The following is a 15,982-nucleotide window of genomic DNA, read 5'->3' on the forward strand; positions in this document are numbered from 1 at the left end:
CAAAATAAGAAGGTGTGAGGTGTATATTCAGATCTGGTTATATTACTATATGAAGAGTTGACTCATTGGAAAAGTCCCTGATGCTGGGAAAGGTTGAAGGGAGGAGGAGAAGGGGGTGATGGAGGATGAGATGGTTGGATGGCATCACTGACTCGGTGGACATGAGTTTGAGTAAAGTCCGCAAGATAGTGAAGGACAGGCGAGCCTGGTGTGCTGCAGTCCATGGGGTCACAAAGAGTCAGACACGATTTAGTGACTGAACAGCAGCAACAATGTGGCACCGTTTTGGAAAGACCCCAGAGTCAAAGCCTGTTCAACAGAGAGCATTTCGCTTCATGGAGCCCCTTTTGCTTCCTAGCCTGGGGTGAGGGCAGGGAGTGTACTCAGCTCATCTTCAGACTCACCTACGGAGCAGAGCAGCCCTGGCTTGCTGAGATGTGATGAGTGACCTTGAACTTTGGGACCTGTTCACAGTTTTACTAACCTCAAACTTTCCAGGTTTATTTTTGTAAACAATATTCATTAAACTGTTATATTGACTCTAGATACCCTAAGACAATGAAAAGACATGAAACCTGACATCTGGAAAGAGTCTAATAACAAATAAGCCTGTAGGCCACACCCTTTTCTAGGAGCTTTGCATATATTAACTCATTTAAGCTTCACAGCGTCCCTTGGTTATCCTCATTTTTTAGTTGAGAAAGCTCAAACTGAGCAAGTCATTTGTCCCACATCACAGAACTAAAAAGTGGAGGAGCTGCAATGTGAACACAGGCTAATTCCAAAGTCTGAGCTCTTGGTCACTCCAGTGTGATGCTGCAAACAGGGTGTCTGGGGCAAGCCATCTTTTTCATCAACATAGGATTCAGATCCTGAGAGTTAAGTCTGTCATAGGAGGTCATTGGCAAAGCAGCTTCTAAATGTCTTAAATGGGCACTCAGAAACTTTCACAAAGAGAAGAAAGAGTTGTCGGCTATACCATCCTTCTTCTAGACCTGACCTCCAGAAAGAGTTACTTGTTGCCCATCATTTCCCAACTTATTGCTAATTCTCCTGTCTGTGAGATGAAAGTGTCTGCTTTAGACTCCTGGAAACTCAAGTCTCAGATCAGGAACTCAGTATTGTATTTCTTTGTTTCCTTGAGAGCAGAATGGCATTAAACACTTCAAGCCAAACCACTATGGGACTTTCCTGGTGGTCCAGTGGTTGAGAATCTACCTGCCAGTGCTGGGGACATGAGTTAGCTCCCTGGTCTGGGAAGATTCCACATGCCATGGGGCAACTAAGCTTGTGTACCACAGCTATTGAGCCTGAGCCCTAGAGACCATACTCCACAACTACTGAAGCCCTTACACTCTAGAGCCTATGCTCTGCAACAAGAGAAGCCACAGCAATGAGAAGCCTGCATACTGCAATTAGAAAGTAGCCTCTGCTCATCCTGACTAGAGAAGGCCGGCACACAGCAGTGAAGACTTAGTGCAGTCAAAACGAAATAAACAAGATGAAACCACATGTGAGCATGTAGCTGAGCTACCCACATACAGATAAATGTTTCCCAAAAATGTCCATGAACTGTGATCCACAAGTCCCATATCAGGGCACCCAGGAAGCCCTGTTCCTAATTTGAGATTAACCAGCAATGGGTTTGAGGAGAAGGCAATGGCAACCCAGTCCAGTGTTCTTGCCTGGAGAATCCCAGGGACGGTGGAGCCTGGTGGGCTGCCGTCTTTGGGGTCGCACAGAATTGGACATGACTGACGTGACTTAGCAGCAGCAGCAGCAGTGTATGTACACATTTTTTCATTAGTGTCTCAAAGAGCTCATGACCCCCAAACATTTAATAACTATGACTATGAAGACATTTCACTGAATTATTTACATGGCGCTCTTCTGTGAGACTAAATGGCAGACTATTAAAGTCTTTTGAGTTTCAGAGGTCATCCTAATCTATATAATTTTCACTTTGTGAATTTTCTTTGTCCAGATAAAAAATGAATTCAAATAAAACCTTTGTCTTGCATGTATTTACAGACTGGATTTTTCCATTTACCACATGGAGACTTCTTCATTGAGCCTGTCAAAAAGCATCCGCTGGCTGAGGGAGAGTACCACCCACACGTCGTATACAGGAGGCAGAGGCGAGGCGTCCCAGAGATGAAGGAGCCAACCTGTGGATTAAAGGGTATTGTACTTTATCTCCTCACTGGATGGGGGAGTTTGTTTTGCTCTATTTTTTTTTTATGAGACCTGTTATTATTCAAATCTGTTTTCTCTTCCCCACTCTGTGGTCAGAAAATATGTACCATTATACATTTCATTTCTCTGTACTCACGTCTGTATTATTAACAGGAAAAGGGAAAGGAATCTCCTACTACCTTGCCACATTGGTTGATGATATTTATATGGTATTAGTAATGCTGAATTTTTTTTAAGTCTCTTTTTAATTCCTTAGAGGAAGATAGTTTAGAGACAGTGCTTTTCAGTATCAGCAATGTTATAATACATTAATGTGGAATATTACTAGACAGCTAAATATTTGATGATGCTGATAATGATATGTGAAGAGAAACTGAAAAAATACCAACATGTTATCAGATGATGAATTCAGCTAAGGTTCTTTGGGCTGAGGTCTTCCTTGAATATAAATCTTGTTCCATCAACTATTTGCACAGCTTCATTAGAGCTCCCTCCCCAAACAGTATGTAACATTGTATAGATGCAAAGTAGAAATTCAGTAAATCATTAAAATGAAATGAAGAGTGACTTGTGGCCACATAGATGAATCTAGAATCTAGAGTGCATCCAGTCCACATAACACTGATAAAAAGGAAAATGTGAGGCTTATAGATGTGGAGGAGGTGTCAGTTCTTTGTGACTATCTCTTTCCTAAGACAGTAAGCGAAATGCAGTATTTACATGACAGCTAGCAACTGCAGAATAAGTTAATGTGCTGGCAATTATTCTTAAAGTATACTTGACATTTGGAATTTTAAAATCTTGGCATACTGAAATGTGCTGGTCTCTCTGAGTCAGGTAATTGCAGTGTTCTTGTACTGTGTTACACTGGAATTCACTGACACTAGCCATGTCATTAACCCATATTAAGGTATACCTTGGGCTTAGGGAGATCGGTGCTGCCAGATCGAATTACTGTGATTAAATCGAGAAAGATCACCTTTCCTTGTGGAAAACATTCTATCTTTGTAATGTTCAAAGCAGGAACACCCCTGGTATTGAATAAAAAGATGGAGTTTAAAAGTACTCTAGGACTTCAGGAGAGAAAGTGAATCATTTCCCCTAAAATGTGTCCCTTCATTTACGTTTATTTCCCAAATAGAAAGGTAATCGGGAATTTCACAGTGTCTTTTAATATGGCCCAATGAAATCAACCCAGACCTTTAATGTGACGTTATTTTGCTGTCAATTTGATCAGTTTGAACTAAAATTTCTTAACCAGTTTTGTTTGCTGTTCTAAGTGTTATATTTCCTGAGCCTGTCAAAGTTCTTGTTCAAATTTCTGGATTCCACGTTAAATGATGAGAAAATATAGATTGCTGGAATTAAATCTAGAGCAAATTTCAAGGCCTCATTTTATTGACATTGACAAGCTCCCTTCTCTTTGGATTTTTGGTGGGAACATATCATACTGGGACTTGAGTGGAGCTTAGATGGAAGTATCTGGGGGGAGTCTGGTTTTTGGAAGCTGGGTAAGTGGGTGTCAGGTTAGATGACAACAGCTGCAGGGTCAACTATGGCAGAAAGGGGTCCAAGGAGGTAAAGTCAGGTTTCGGGATTTCATACATCAGGACGCTAGGCTGGAAACACAGGGTCTAGTTCCTGGCATGTGTTTTTGTGGTCAGAAACTATTCATTTAATCAACAAGAATCTGTTGGGTGTCTGTTGGGTACCAGCACTTTATGTCTGGTGCTCTGCAAGATTCTGTGGGTACAGTTGTGAGTAGAATTAGACCTTGGTCTTAAGAGCATCAGCCTGGATTTGGGAGATCCAGTCCAGATTTTATCTTTAAAATACGTGGTAAGATCATGAAAGGAAATGAAATCTGAATATATGCATTGGACTTTTTGTTCCTCCACATTGTGTTTGTTCCAGGACATGTAGCTGTAATTCCCTTTTTAATGTTGTAGACACTCCCATTATGTGACTTTCACTTGGACTGGTCTTCTGTGAGTGGATCTGAACTGTTTCCAGTTTGGGGCTATTATACCTTATATTGCACAGATGATCTTGTACATGTTTTTTAAGAACACAGGCTCATAGGGTTTTCCAGGGCATGTAACTAGTATGGAATGAAAGCAATGTCTCATAGGATACATACATCTTGACTTTACCAGATGTAAAATTGCTTTCCAGAGTTGTTCAGGAGCAGTGAATATAGCAGTTTCCACTGTTACATATTCCGTCTAACACTTGATATTCTCATTTATAAATTTTGCCAGTCTGGGGAATGTGGAATGGTATCTTTCTCCGCTTACTGGTGAAGTTACACATATTCCATTGTGAAGTTGGGCCCCAAATCTATGGTTTGTGGCTGTAGATGCTCCAGGAGTAGTTTCCTGCCCTCTACTCAGAGTTGAAGCCCAGAGAGCCAAGTTTAGGTTTGCTTACTTGTTTCTTTGTTTCTGGGTTCACTTTTTCACTTAATGGCTCCTGATCTGGCTTTTCACCTAGGTGGGTCCTAAACTTGCCTCTTCTTTCCAGAGCAGAAATAGAGGGCAGCAGTGAGCTCTGTGCACCAATCAGGGGTCAACCAGGGAAGCAGAACCAATAGCAAGTATCTATTAAGAGGTTTCTTGCAAGAAGTTGTCTACATGGTATTGGGGGGCTGGCTAGGCAAATCCAGAATCAATGGGCAGGAGGGGCAGGCTGCCTCTCTCATCCATAGGCTGAAGTACCTGTCCATGGGCAGAATTTCTTCATTTGGGAAGTCTCAGCTCTGCCTTTAAGGTATTTTGACTGACTGAATCCGGCCTACTAGATTATCAAGAATAATGTTAAATTCAATTGATTATGGACTTCAATTACAGTTACAAAATGCCTTCAGTCTTCCCAGGTGGTTCAGCTGTAAAGAATCTGCCTGCTAATGCAGGAGACCCTGGTTTGATCCCTGGGTCACGAAGATCCCCTGGAGAAGGAAGTGGCAACCCACTCCAGTATTCTTGCTGGGAAATCCCATGAACAGAGGAGCCTAGTGGCCACAGTCTATGGGGTCACAAAGAGTTGGACATGACTTGGCAACTAACCAACAGCAAAATGACTTCACAGTAACACCCAGATTAGTGTTTGTCTGAATAAATAAGACTGTAGCCAAGGTGAGTTGACACAAAAAAGATCATCACACTGCATCTTTTACCTTTCTCCTGAATTTCTGTGACTTCTTTTTGATTTATGACTTCTGAGGATTTTTTGGCCCAGCTTTTAAATGCCATAAGCTTTGTTAGGGACTTAATACTGGGAGAGTTGTTTTGGAATATCTAGTCCGCCATATTGAAGTCCTGGGTGGATTTCTCATCTAAGTCATTTGGAAATGACTAAGTTCCTTTCTGGGGTCTACCCTGGTGGCTCAAAGGTTAAAGCCTCTGCCTGCAATGTGGGAGACCTGGGTTTGATCCCTGGGTCTGGAAGATCCCCTGGAGAAGGAAATGGCAACCCACTCCAGTACTCTTGCCTGGAGAATCCCATGGACGGAGGAGCCTGGTGGGCTATAGTCCATGGGGTCGCAAAGAGTTGGACATGACTGAGTGACTTCACTTTCACTCACATCACTTAAGTTCCTTTCTAAGTAGTCTGTAAAAATGTTAAATGTTTTATAATAGCATTAACAATTGCTCATTAGCATTAGTATATCAGATCACTAATCTGATATTGTGTGTTTTGGGGGTATTGTTTATAGTTTTGTTCTGATTTAATGGGAATTCAGTGAGTTGAAGATCTAAGCAATCACCATACTTTCTGTTGAGTCTAGAATGCACTGTTAATTTTCCTTGGCTAATGGCACACTTTCTTGGTACAACCTGCCTGAGGCTTATCTTGAATTTCTTGAATTCCTGATTGCCATATGATTATAGCTACTCTACAGTGATCCATGCTTTGCCTTGCTATGAGGTAGTTAAATTTTTAATTGTTATTCAATAGTTTTGATTTTTCTTTTAGTGAAGTGAAGTTTATTTTTGATGACCTGTCTTTTAGGACTGGCAGGAGGATTGGCAAAGTGCTTCTAGCTTTTACCAGCAAGAGGAATGAAAAAGTTATTGGAAAGAACTTGGGGAAATACTTCTCTGGGAAAATAAAATGGGAACCTGCTTAGTTTTGTTTGCTTAGTAAAATCCAAGACCAAGACTGTAGGAATTCAGAACACTAGCACCTTAGGAAGGAGAAGGCGATGGCACCCCACTCCAGTACTCTTGCCTGGAGAATCCCATGGATAGAGGAGCCTGCTGGGCTGCAGTCTATGGGGTCACGAAGAGTCTGACACGACTGAGTGACTTCGCTTTCACTTTTTACTTTCACGCATTGAAGAAGAAAATGGCAACCCACTCCAGTGTTCTTGCATGGAGAATCCCAGGGACGGTGGAGACTGGTGGGCTGCCGTCTATGTGGTCGCACAGAGTCGGACACAACTGAAGCGACTTAGCAGCAGCAGCAGCAGCACCTTAGGAATGTTTCTCTGTAGTGATGAGATACTTATTTATCCAGTCAAAAGCCCTTATTCTTTAGCTAGACCGCACCATGGTAGTTTCTTTCTTTGCATTTTCTCAGCACTTGACAATTTTTTGACTCATTTCAGGTCCATACATTCCCATTCCCCAAACAGGAAACAGCTTCCCTAGGAAGCATGGCATCTGTTCATTTAATATCCTCCAGGTGCTCTGTGCTGGGCATATGTTGTCAGAGTGAGTGGGACTGTGCTGAAGTTGGGGTAGAATTTGGAAGGCAAAGGACACTGGGGAGTGCATTCTAGGCTGGAAAGGGGATTTGGATCAATAAGGGCAAAGGATCACTTTCAGCTAAAAGGTGATTCTCTCATACAGCAATAAGTTGTTTTTTTTTTTTTCTTAGAAATCCTATTCCCTTTTAAAAAATAATTTTTATTGGAGTATAGTTGCTTTACAATGTTATGTTAGTTTTTACTGTACAGTGAAATGAATCAGCAGTACATATATACATATCCCCTCCCCTTTGGACCTCCTTCTCATTCAGATCACAGAAGAAATGTTAGGTGAGTAGTTAGCTATTAAACTCTTCTTCCCTTCCCACAACTCTGTAGGGAAACACACACACACACACACACAAGGTATCTTGATGAGAAGTGGCCCCTAGCTTTGCCCTTGGTCGTCCTTGTGTTTCCATGTACCTTCAGTGAGGCTGGGAGGAGGTTTATCCTGTTCTGACCCACCTCTGGCTCCCTCCTGCTGCCTGCAAAGATGGGGAGGGCTGTCTCCTCGCTGCATCCCACTCTAGTATGCTCACGGCTGGAGCCATCAGTGACCCCTGCAGGACCATGATACTGTCCCTAAAAAATGAACAACTCAATCTCTAGCTTCAAAGCTCTGTGTGGCAAACAAACTCCTGGATTTTCTTCTTTGATTCAAGCCTTCAATCAACATACATTGCCAAGTCTTGTCATTTCTGCTACCTAAATAGTTTTCTAAATATGTCTGCCTTCAGCATCGTAAGCTTTCGCTTGGATCACTGAAGTCTCCCCACCCTAGATCTCACCCATTAGAAGCCAGAGAAATATTTCTAAAGCAAATCAGCTCATCTCTTTCCCCCGTTAAAAGCCTGCCAGCATGCCCTCAGGATAGAGACCCAGCTATTAAGTGAGTTTTAGAATCTCCTTCTCTGTGTGACTTTTACCTGTTTCTCCAGTTTCATCTCTTGTCATTCCAAATATAGTCTGTGCCATCCTGAACGACTGTTTATCTCCAAGAAGCTTTGCTTTTCACTGCCTAAGCCCTTGCACTTAGAGTCCTTCTTCAGAAACACGTTCTCCCCAGTGCCTTACTGGCTCAGAAGTATTTATCTCTAGGACTCATACACGGCTTCCTTTAGAAAACCTTCTTCACTGCCAAAAGATCAGTGTTAGGTTCTGCTGCGTTAGGTGTCTCTCCTGTGACTGTTATCTCCAGCTACTTGCCCTGCCATGGGCTTTATCATATAATGCACGTCTATCTGTGTCCTTCTCTAAGCAATAAGCTCAACAAGGATGAAAATCAGGTCTGCTCATTCACAGGTGTGTCCCCAAGATTTGGCAGACTTCCTGGCCAGGGTAGGAACTCAGAAAAGTTGAACTTTAAAAGTATTGAATTTACTGACCATCTGTGCTGCATCTGGCAGCTGACTGGATACTTCTATTTTCACCTCTATGGAGCCAGTTTAACCCATGAGAATACCCATGCCTTCCTGAAGGAGTTCAGTGGATACTCTGATACCTTGCTGTTGAAGAGGAAAATGCAAGACAAAGATGTGGCCTGAGGCTGTAGCTGAAAGCAGCTACTTTGAATTCTTGTTTTGGAAAAAAGGAAAAAAAAGAGGATGGAAAGATAGATAAGAAAAAGCAAGAGATGTTTATTTACTTAACAAGCTCCTACCTGGTGACAGGTACAGTTCTAGATCTGGGGGTGCGATGGTGAACATAACGGTGATCCTGGCAGGAATGTGGAGATGGAGGCCTGAGAGAGCCATCAGCTAGCGATGTTCAGGCGTGCCTTCTCAGTAGAGGTAAAGAAGAGCAGATGCTTTGGGAGATGAGTGGGTCAGAGAGGACCAGGTCAGTCATCTGCAGCCGAGTGCTGGTCTTTGAACCTACAGCATGCATGGCTTCCAGCTTCCTGCTGAGAGTGGGAAGATGAATTCTCAGCTGGTCCACTAAGCAAACTGCTGGCGTTGTTTCAGTCTCATTTCAAATGCTCCTGCCTTATGAGGCCTCTCCCCTCCATGTAGGACTGATGGGTCCATTTCCTGAGCTCACTCTGCATCTTACTGTGGCCTCTGGTTGCCATCTGTATGCCTTCCTACAGCTCTGCCCCTCCTTCCCTGCCTGCTAGGCATTCCTGGATGTAGGCTCACACCAGGGCCTTTGCACTCAATATTCCCTCTGCCTGCAATACGCCTCCCTAAGATCTTTTCATGGCTCATTCTTTCAAACTAGTCAGGTCTCTGCTCAAAATCACTCAATCAAGGAAGCCTTCCTTGACCACTAAGTAAGATAGATTTCTCTCTCTCACTTTGTAAACCATTTCTCCTGCTTTATTTATTTTCATAGCACTTATCATCATCTGATGTTATTTTACCTATTTGTTCATTATCTATCTCTCCCCAAACAAGAATGTGAGTTCCATGAGAGCAAATATTTCCTTGCTTTTGAACTCTGCTGAATCCCCACTGCCTTGGACAGAGCCTGTCATAGTAAGCACCTGGTAAATGTTGAATGAATGAGTGAGTAAATAAATGAGTGAGTCACAGCTTCATTCATAATTGTTCTGGTGAACTTGTATTCTGTTTTCACCATAAGACTCATCTTTGCATCCCAAGTGTCAGAGATACTTGTATCCAAGGCCAATGTCTGATGCATAGTTGTTTGTTTGATAAACGTTTGTCCACTGAATGAAGGCATGATGTGTGTTTCCAATGGGGTCCTGCAGGTGTGAGCAGGACATGCATCTTACCTGTGCTAAGGGTCTCAGCATTCCAGGAGTGCTCCAAGTCACTGAGGCAAGGCAGATGTGTTCTTTTGGTGATTAATATTAACTATATGTTTGTCCCATAGCTTGATTAATGCCAGCCTTTGGGAAAACAAACATTCTCCCTCTCCAGACACATACACTCAGTCAGTTCCATTTCTGTGCAGCAGCTGGGAGTCTTGTTAAATAGCCACAAATTTGTTATGGAGAAGGAAGTTTACTTGTTAGATTTGAAATTAAATATTTGAGAAAATGATAAATGCACTTTATGTTCCCAATTTTCTCCTCCAAAGGCTCAAGAAATGTGTCCCCAGGGTGTTTCCTGGGTCAGTAAGCCAAAGATTAGAAGGTTCCAGCGTTTATTTCCATTGGTTTGTATGTCATTGATTGGCCTTCCTTCAGTTAGAAAATTTTAATTTGTTGCTTCCTGTGGACCAGATACTAAGGGACAAAGTTCTTAACATTCATAGTTGGACTCTGCCCTCACAAACTTATATAATTTAGTGGGAGGAGAACTTAAAAATTATAAAAGTAATGTGTATGAGCATTGAGGCTGTAAGAATATCTAGAAGAGGAACTTGATTGATCAGGGGGGTTAGAGAAGGCCTCTCCGAGAGAAGCCATAGTCTGGGTATACATTCTTAGTGAACTGTTTTCCCTGAGATCACTTCTACAGAATATCCAACTTTTGAGGGTCAGTATCCATGATTGATTGAATTGTGTCCCCCAACTCTTATGTTTAAAGAAGACTGAGCACCAAAGAATTGATGCTTTTGAACTGTGGTGTTGGAGAAGGCTCTTGAGAGTCCCTTGGACTGCAAGGAGATCAAACCAGTCAATCTTAAAGGAAATCAATCCTGAATATTCATTGGAGGGACTGATGCTCAGGCTCCAATATTTTGGTCACCTGATGTGAAGAACTGGGCCTTTGGAAAAGACCCTGATGCTGGGAAAGATTGAAGACAGGAGGAGAAAGGACAATAGAGGATGAGATGGTTGGATAGCATCACTGACTCAAAGGACATGAGTCTGAGCAAGTTCCAGGAGTTGGTGATGGACAGGGAAGCCTGGCATGCTGTGGTCCATGGGATTGGAAAGAGGTGGACACCACTAAATGACTGAACAACAACAACAACTCATATGTTGAAGGTTAGAACATCTAACACTTAGTATCTCAGAATGTGACTGTAGTTGGAGATAGAATCCTTAAAGAGGTAATTAAATTGAAGTAAGTCCTCCTGGGCTCCTGCTTTGCACTCGGACACGTCTTCTAGTGTGACCCTACCAAGGCAATGACTAGGTTGCACTGGGGTGGGAGAAGGATGTGTTCTCTGGCTGCCCTCTGCTCCCCAGCATGAGCCTGGCGCACACTCAGGAGGTTCAGGATGGTGTGTGCATCCCGCAGTGTCTTGAGGTGAGGTAACAGTGCTCCTCTCCATCCAGCTGGTTGCTTGGAGAGGGACTGCTCCACCACCTCCCATTCAGGTACTGAATATATCTTGGCGTGGTATTTGCAGTTCCTGGGGGGGGGTCGCCCTTCTGCTGTGAGTTGGGATGATGGGCTGTGGGAAGGAAAGATTGGTTTCCCTGCCCCTGGCCCGGGCCCTGTGTTTTCATTTTGTGCTGCACTCTACAAAAATATAGCTGGACCTGAATTTAAAATTGCTTGGCTTGCAAAAGATTAAAGTGAATCTGACACATGTTAATGACATGCTTGAGATACTGCACAGTTAGCCAGAGGTAGAAAGCAATTATTATGAAGCATTATTTTTAGTTTTGCTCATTTACAGGCAGGGCTTCCCAGGTGGAGCTACTGGTAAAGAACCCACCTGCCAGTACAGGAGATATAAGAGACATGGGTTTGATCCCTGGGTCCAGAAGATTCCCTGGAGGAGGGCATGGCGATCCACTCCAGTATTCTTGCCTGGAGAATCCCCATGAACAGAGGAGCCTGACGGGCTACAGTTCATAGCATCACAAAGAGTCGGACGTGACTAAAGTGAATTAGCATAGCATGTATACAGGCAAAGGAGATTTACATTTTTCTCTTTCCACAGTAGAACTTAGAAATGGACTGCAGTTGGGAGAAACAGGTTTTATAACACCTGATCCTTCTGTAACTTAGATTAGTTACAGGAGCCCTGGCCTCCGTTTCCTCATCAGTAAGATGAAGGGGTTGGAAGATCTTAGCAGATTCTTTTAACTCTCATATGTCATAAGTATGTTTCTGCTCCTATTTTGGAGTATTAAGGAACAAAGTTGACATTCTTCATTCAAACCAGTATGGGTTAACATGACATGAGGTTTGCACACACTGGTGTCTCACACTTAAACAGTGAAGATCTTTTTCCCCCTGTATATGTATATGTATATATATACTTTATTGAAGTATAGTTGATTTACAGTGTTGTGTTAATCTCTACTGTGGTGGTGGTTTAGTCACTAAGTCATGTCAGACTTTTGCGACCCCATAGACGGTAGCCTTCCAGACTCCTCTATCCATGGAATTTCCCAGGCAAGAAAATACAGGAATGGGTTACCATTTCCTTCTCCAGGGGATCATCTTGACCCAGGGATAGAACTCAGTTCCTCTGCATTGTGGGTGGATTCTTTACTGACTGAGCCACCAGGGAAGCCGCTTATTTCTACTGTGCTGCTGCTGCTGCTAAGTTGCTTCAGTCATGTCTGACTCTGCGACCCCATAGACGGCAGCCCACCAGGTCCCCCATCCCTGGGATTCTCTAGGCAAGAACACACACATACATTCTTTTTTCTTATTTATTGATTTATTTTTTCTGCTGTAAAATTTGTTGAGCTTTATTTGAGTTAGGAAGCAGAAATAAGTTTTTCATGCTCTTGTTATCTTTTTAAGAAAAAATATAGCGGCACTGTTAAAATTTTGAATCAAATGTTATCAATCTTTCTTTACCAAATCCATACATTCTTTTTTATTTTCTACTCCATTGTGGCTCACCATACGATATTGAATATAGTTTCCCGTTCAGTACTGTAGGGCCTTCTGGCTTCTGCTTTCTATATATAATAGTTTGTACCTGCTAATCCCCACCTTCCCCCCAACTCCCCCACTTGGTAACCACAAGTCTGTTTTCTACGTCTGTGAGTCTGTTTCTCTTTCATAGGTTCATTTGTATCATATTTTAGATTTTATATAAAAGTGATATCATATAGTATTTTTCTTCATCTTTCTGACCTACCTCACTTAGCTTTATAATCTCCAGGTCCGTCCATGTTGCTGCAGATGGCATTATTTCATTCTTTTTATGGCTGAATAATAATCCCTTGTGTGTATGCACCACATTTTCTTAATATGTTCATCCATTGACGGGCATTTTAGTTTGTTTCCATGTTTTGGTTATTGTAGTAATAGTTCTGCTGGGAATATAAGCATGCGTGTATCTTTTTGAATTACAGTTTTGTTCAGTTATATACTCAGGAGTGGCATTCCTGGGTTATGTGGTAGCTCTGTTTTTAATTTTTTGAGGAACCTCCGTATTGTTCTCTATAGTAGCTGTACCAGTTTACATTCCCACCAACAGTATAGGAGGGTTCCCTGTTCTCCACACCCTTGCCAGCATTTGTTATTTGTAGACTTTCTAATGATGGCCATTCATTGTAAGCAGCACCTTGTTACAGCTTTGAATTTGCATTTCTCTAACAATTAGCGCTGTTGAGCATTTTTAAATAGCAAAGGTCCTGACCCACCTCTCTGGTGTCCCTAGGGCCTGGCTCTAAGTGCTCTCTCCTTCTGGGCCTTTTGCCCCTGTATTCCCTCACCCCTTCCCACACTGCCTGTGTGAAACAGCCTGGGCTTCTGCTCCCTCTCTTCACCCTACCCCTGACCTGGCAGGGCCCAAAGGGCCAGCATTTCAGGGGCCTTAAGCTGGGGCTGCAGAACTTCAGGGTCATGAGTTAGTGGGGGTTTTTGGTCCATCATCATACTACTACTACTGCTACTAAGTCGCTTCAGTCGTGTCCGACTCTGTGCGACCCCGTAGACGGCAGCCCACCAGGCTCCCCCGTCCCTGGGATTCTCCAGGCAAGAACACTGGAGTGGGTTGCCATTTCCTTCTCCAATGCATGAAAGTGAAAAGTGAAAGTGAAGTCGCTCAGTTGTGTCCGACTCTTAGCGACCCCATGGACTGCAGCCCACCAGGCTCCTCCATCCATGGGATTTTCCGGGCAAGAGTACTGGAGTGGGGTGCCATTGCCTTCATCATAGTCAATGCATCAAAGGGAAGGAGTGGCAGCACAGCACTGAATCTGGACCCAAGATCTAATACTGGGAAAGGAGAGAGGTGAGGGCATGATGTGGTACCTAGTTAGAAAGACTCCATGTATATTTGTTGTTGTTGTTCAGTCGCTAAGTCATGTCTGACTCTTTTGGGATCCCATGGACTGTAGCCTGCCAGGCTCCTCTGTCCATGGTATTCTCCATGCAAGAATACTAGAGTGGGTTGCTGTTTCTTCCTCCAGTGATCTGCCTGACCCAGGGATTGAACCTGAATTTCTTTCATCTCCTGCATTGGCAGGTGGGTTCTTTACCACTAGTGCCACGTGGGAAGCTCCCATTTGTATGTAAGTGATGTCAAATATGCAGAGAGCTGACTCATTTGAAAAGACCCTGATGCTGGGAAAGATTAAAGGCAGGAGGAGAAGGGGACGACAGAGGATGAGATGGTTGGATGGCATCACTGACTCAATGGTCATGAGTTTGAGTAAACTCCTGGAGTTGGTGATGGACAGGGAGGCCTGGCGTGCTGCAGTCCATGGGGTTGCAAAGAGTCAGACACGACTGAGTGACTTAACTGAACTGAACTGGTGTCAAATACAGTGGGCCTGTTATTCTTAGTTGAGGACCTCATGTCTGATCTACATTCAGAGTTATGTGTGTGTGCGTGTGTGTGCGTGCATGTGCAGGTGTGTTTAAATGCACCCATCATGCACTTTTGGCTCCGGGAGGCCAGGAGAGCCTGCTCAGCTGTGATGACTCAGGGTTTCATGGACGTTCTTTCCATTCTCGTTAAAGATTCCATGCTGAAAGCCCAGTGTTTTCTCTCAGTCAACAGAGGAGCTCTTTGTTGAATTTAACAGAGAAAGGAGAGTCCATGCTCCTGAGCAGAAAGGCTTCCTTTGCTGAGAAGTTGTGCGAGGAACAGTGCTGGCGTTAATGCTGCCAGCAGACACTCAGCAGGGCAGCCACGCTTCCCAGGGGCCCCAGCTGCTGAAGCTGCACAGCAAGGGGCAGGAGGATTGTGACCTGTGAGGCCACCCCCTCGTCCCTCCTCCCTCAGGAAGCATTTATTCAGGAGTCAGCCCTTCTCCCCATTTCATACTGTTCAGGAGTTTGAGCAAACTCCAGGAGACAGTGAAGGACAGGGAAGCCTGGCATGCTGCAGTCCATGGGGTTGCAAAGAGTCGGACATGACCGAGTGACTGAACAACAAGAGCCCTTCTCCCCATCTCCTCTGGAACCCCAAACTTTGGCCCTTTGGTGCTTTCTGCCAGTGGGGACAGCGAGCACTGAGACACTGAGGACCGTCCCTCGTCAGGCTGTTCAGCGCTCTGATGTGACATCTGCAGTGATTCTGGGGAGCCCGAGAGAATGTGCAGAAGGCGGACAGTGGTCAGCGCAGGTCTGCTATCAACTCGGAGCTGTTGCAGTGAAGACCGGTTGATACAGAATCTGCAGTTATGGAGCATCCCCAAACCAAGGCTGACCTCAGATGTGAGAGATGAGAATGAGATGCTTTTTTCTCGCTAGCTCTGTCAGGCTGCAGATCTCCTTTGGCCTCATTTCTCCTAGGAATATGCAGGAGATGCGCCAGGTTGAGAGAGTCAAAGGCACTTCTAATTTGCATGCTTTCTGTTTCTGGGGACTAGCCCCAGTCGAAAGCAAATGCTTAGTGTTGTGGAGAAGGGGAGAAGAGCTCACTGATCAGAGGTGTTCCTTACCTCAGGTCTGAGAAACAAAAGATCAAAGAACAGTTCCCAGAGATGGGGCGGAGGTCTGTCCTGCTCATGTTTCTGCCTCTGAGAGGGACATGAATTGGGCTGGTGAGAGTGCATGTCGTGGCCAGTGTCCAGCCCCCAGTGGCTCCATCTCACACACCTGCCACTAGCTCCATATCGGGATAGATTCTTTGGCATCTCTTTTGAGTTTCAATGTACTTCTTTCAGATCCCAGTGTTTTGTTGACCACATCTGTGTCCACGTTAGCCTAGGGTCAGGGTGAAGGCCCAGCAGGGGAACCAGGCAAGTTT

At 44.0% G+C, this 15,982-nt stretch overlaps 1 protein-coding gene across 8 annotated transcripts in view; it reads left to right on the top strand.

The window, feature by feature from the left end:
• Nucleotides 1–15,982, top strand: part of ADAMTS12 (ADAM metallopeptidase with thrombospondin type 1 motif 12) — a 384,678-nt gene that overhangs the window by 136,318 nt on the left and 232,378 nt on the right. For all 8 annotated transcript variants that reach the window (XR_008704937.1, XM_055554960.1, XM_055554967.1 and 5 more), the window contains one exon: nucleotides 2,032–2,182. Coding sequence is in view for 7 of the 8 variants with exons in the window: in XM_055554960.1 (XP_055410935.1) it covers nucleotides 2,032–2,182 (151 nt within the window). In the remaining variant the exon portion in view is untranslated. The remainder of the gene's footprint in view (nucleotides 1–2,031; nucleotides 2,183–15,982) is intronic.

The sequence above is a fragment of the Bubalus kerabau genome, chromosome 18 (genome assembly GCF_029407905.1).
Source record: "Bubalus kerabau isolate K-KA32 ecotype Philippines breed swamp buffalo chromosome 18, PCC_UOA_SB_1v2, whole genome shotgun sequence".
Classification (NCBI taxonomy): domain Eukaryota; kingdom Metazoa; phylum Chordata; class Mammalia; order Artiodactyla; family Bovidae; genus Bubalus; species Bubalus kerabau.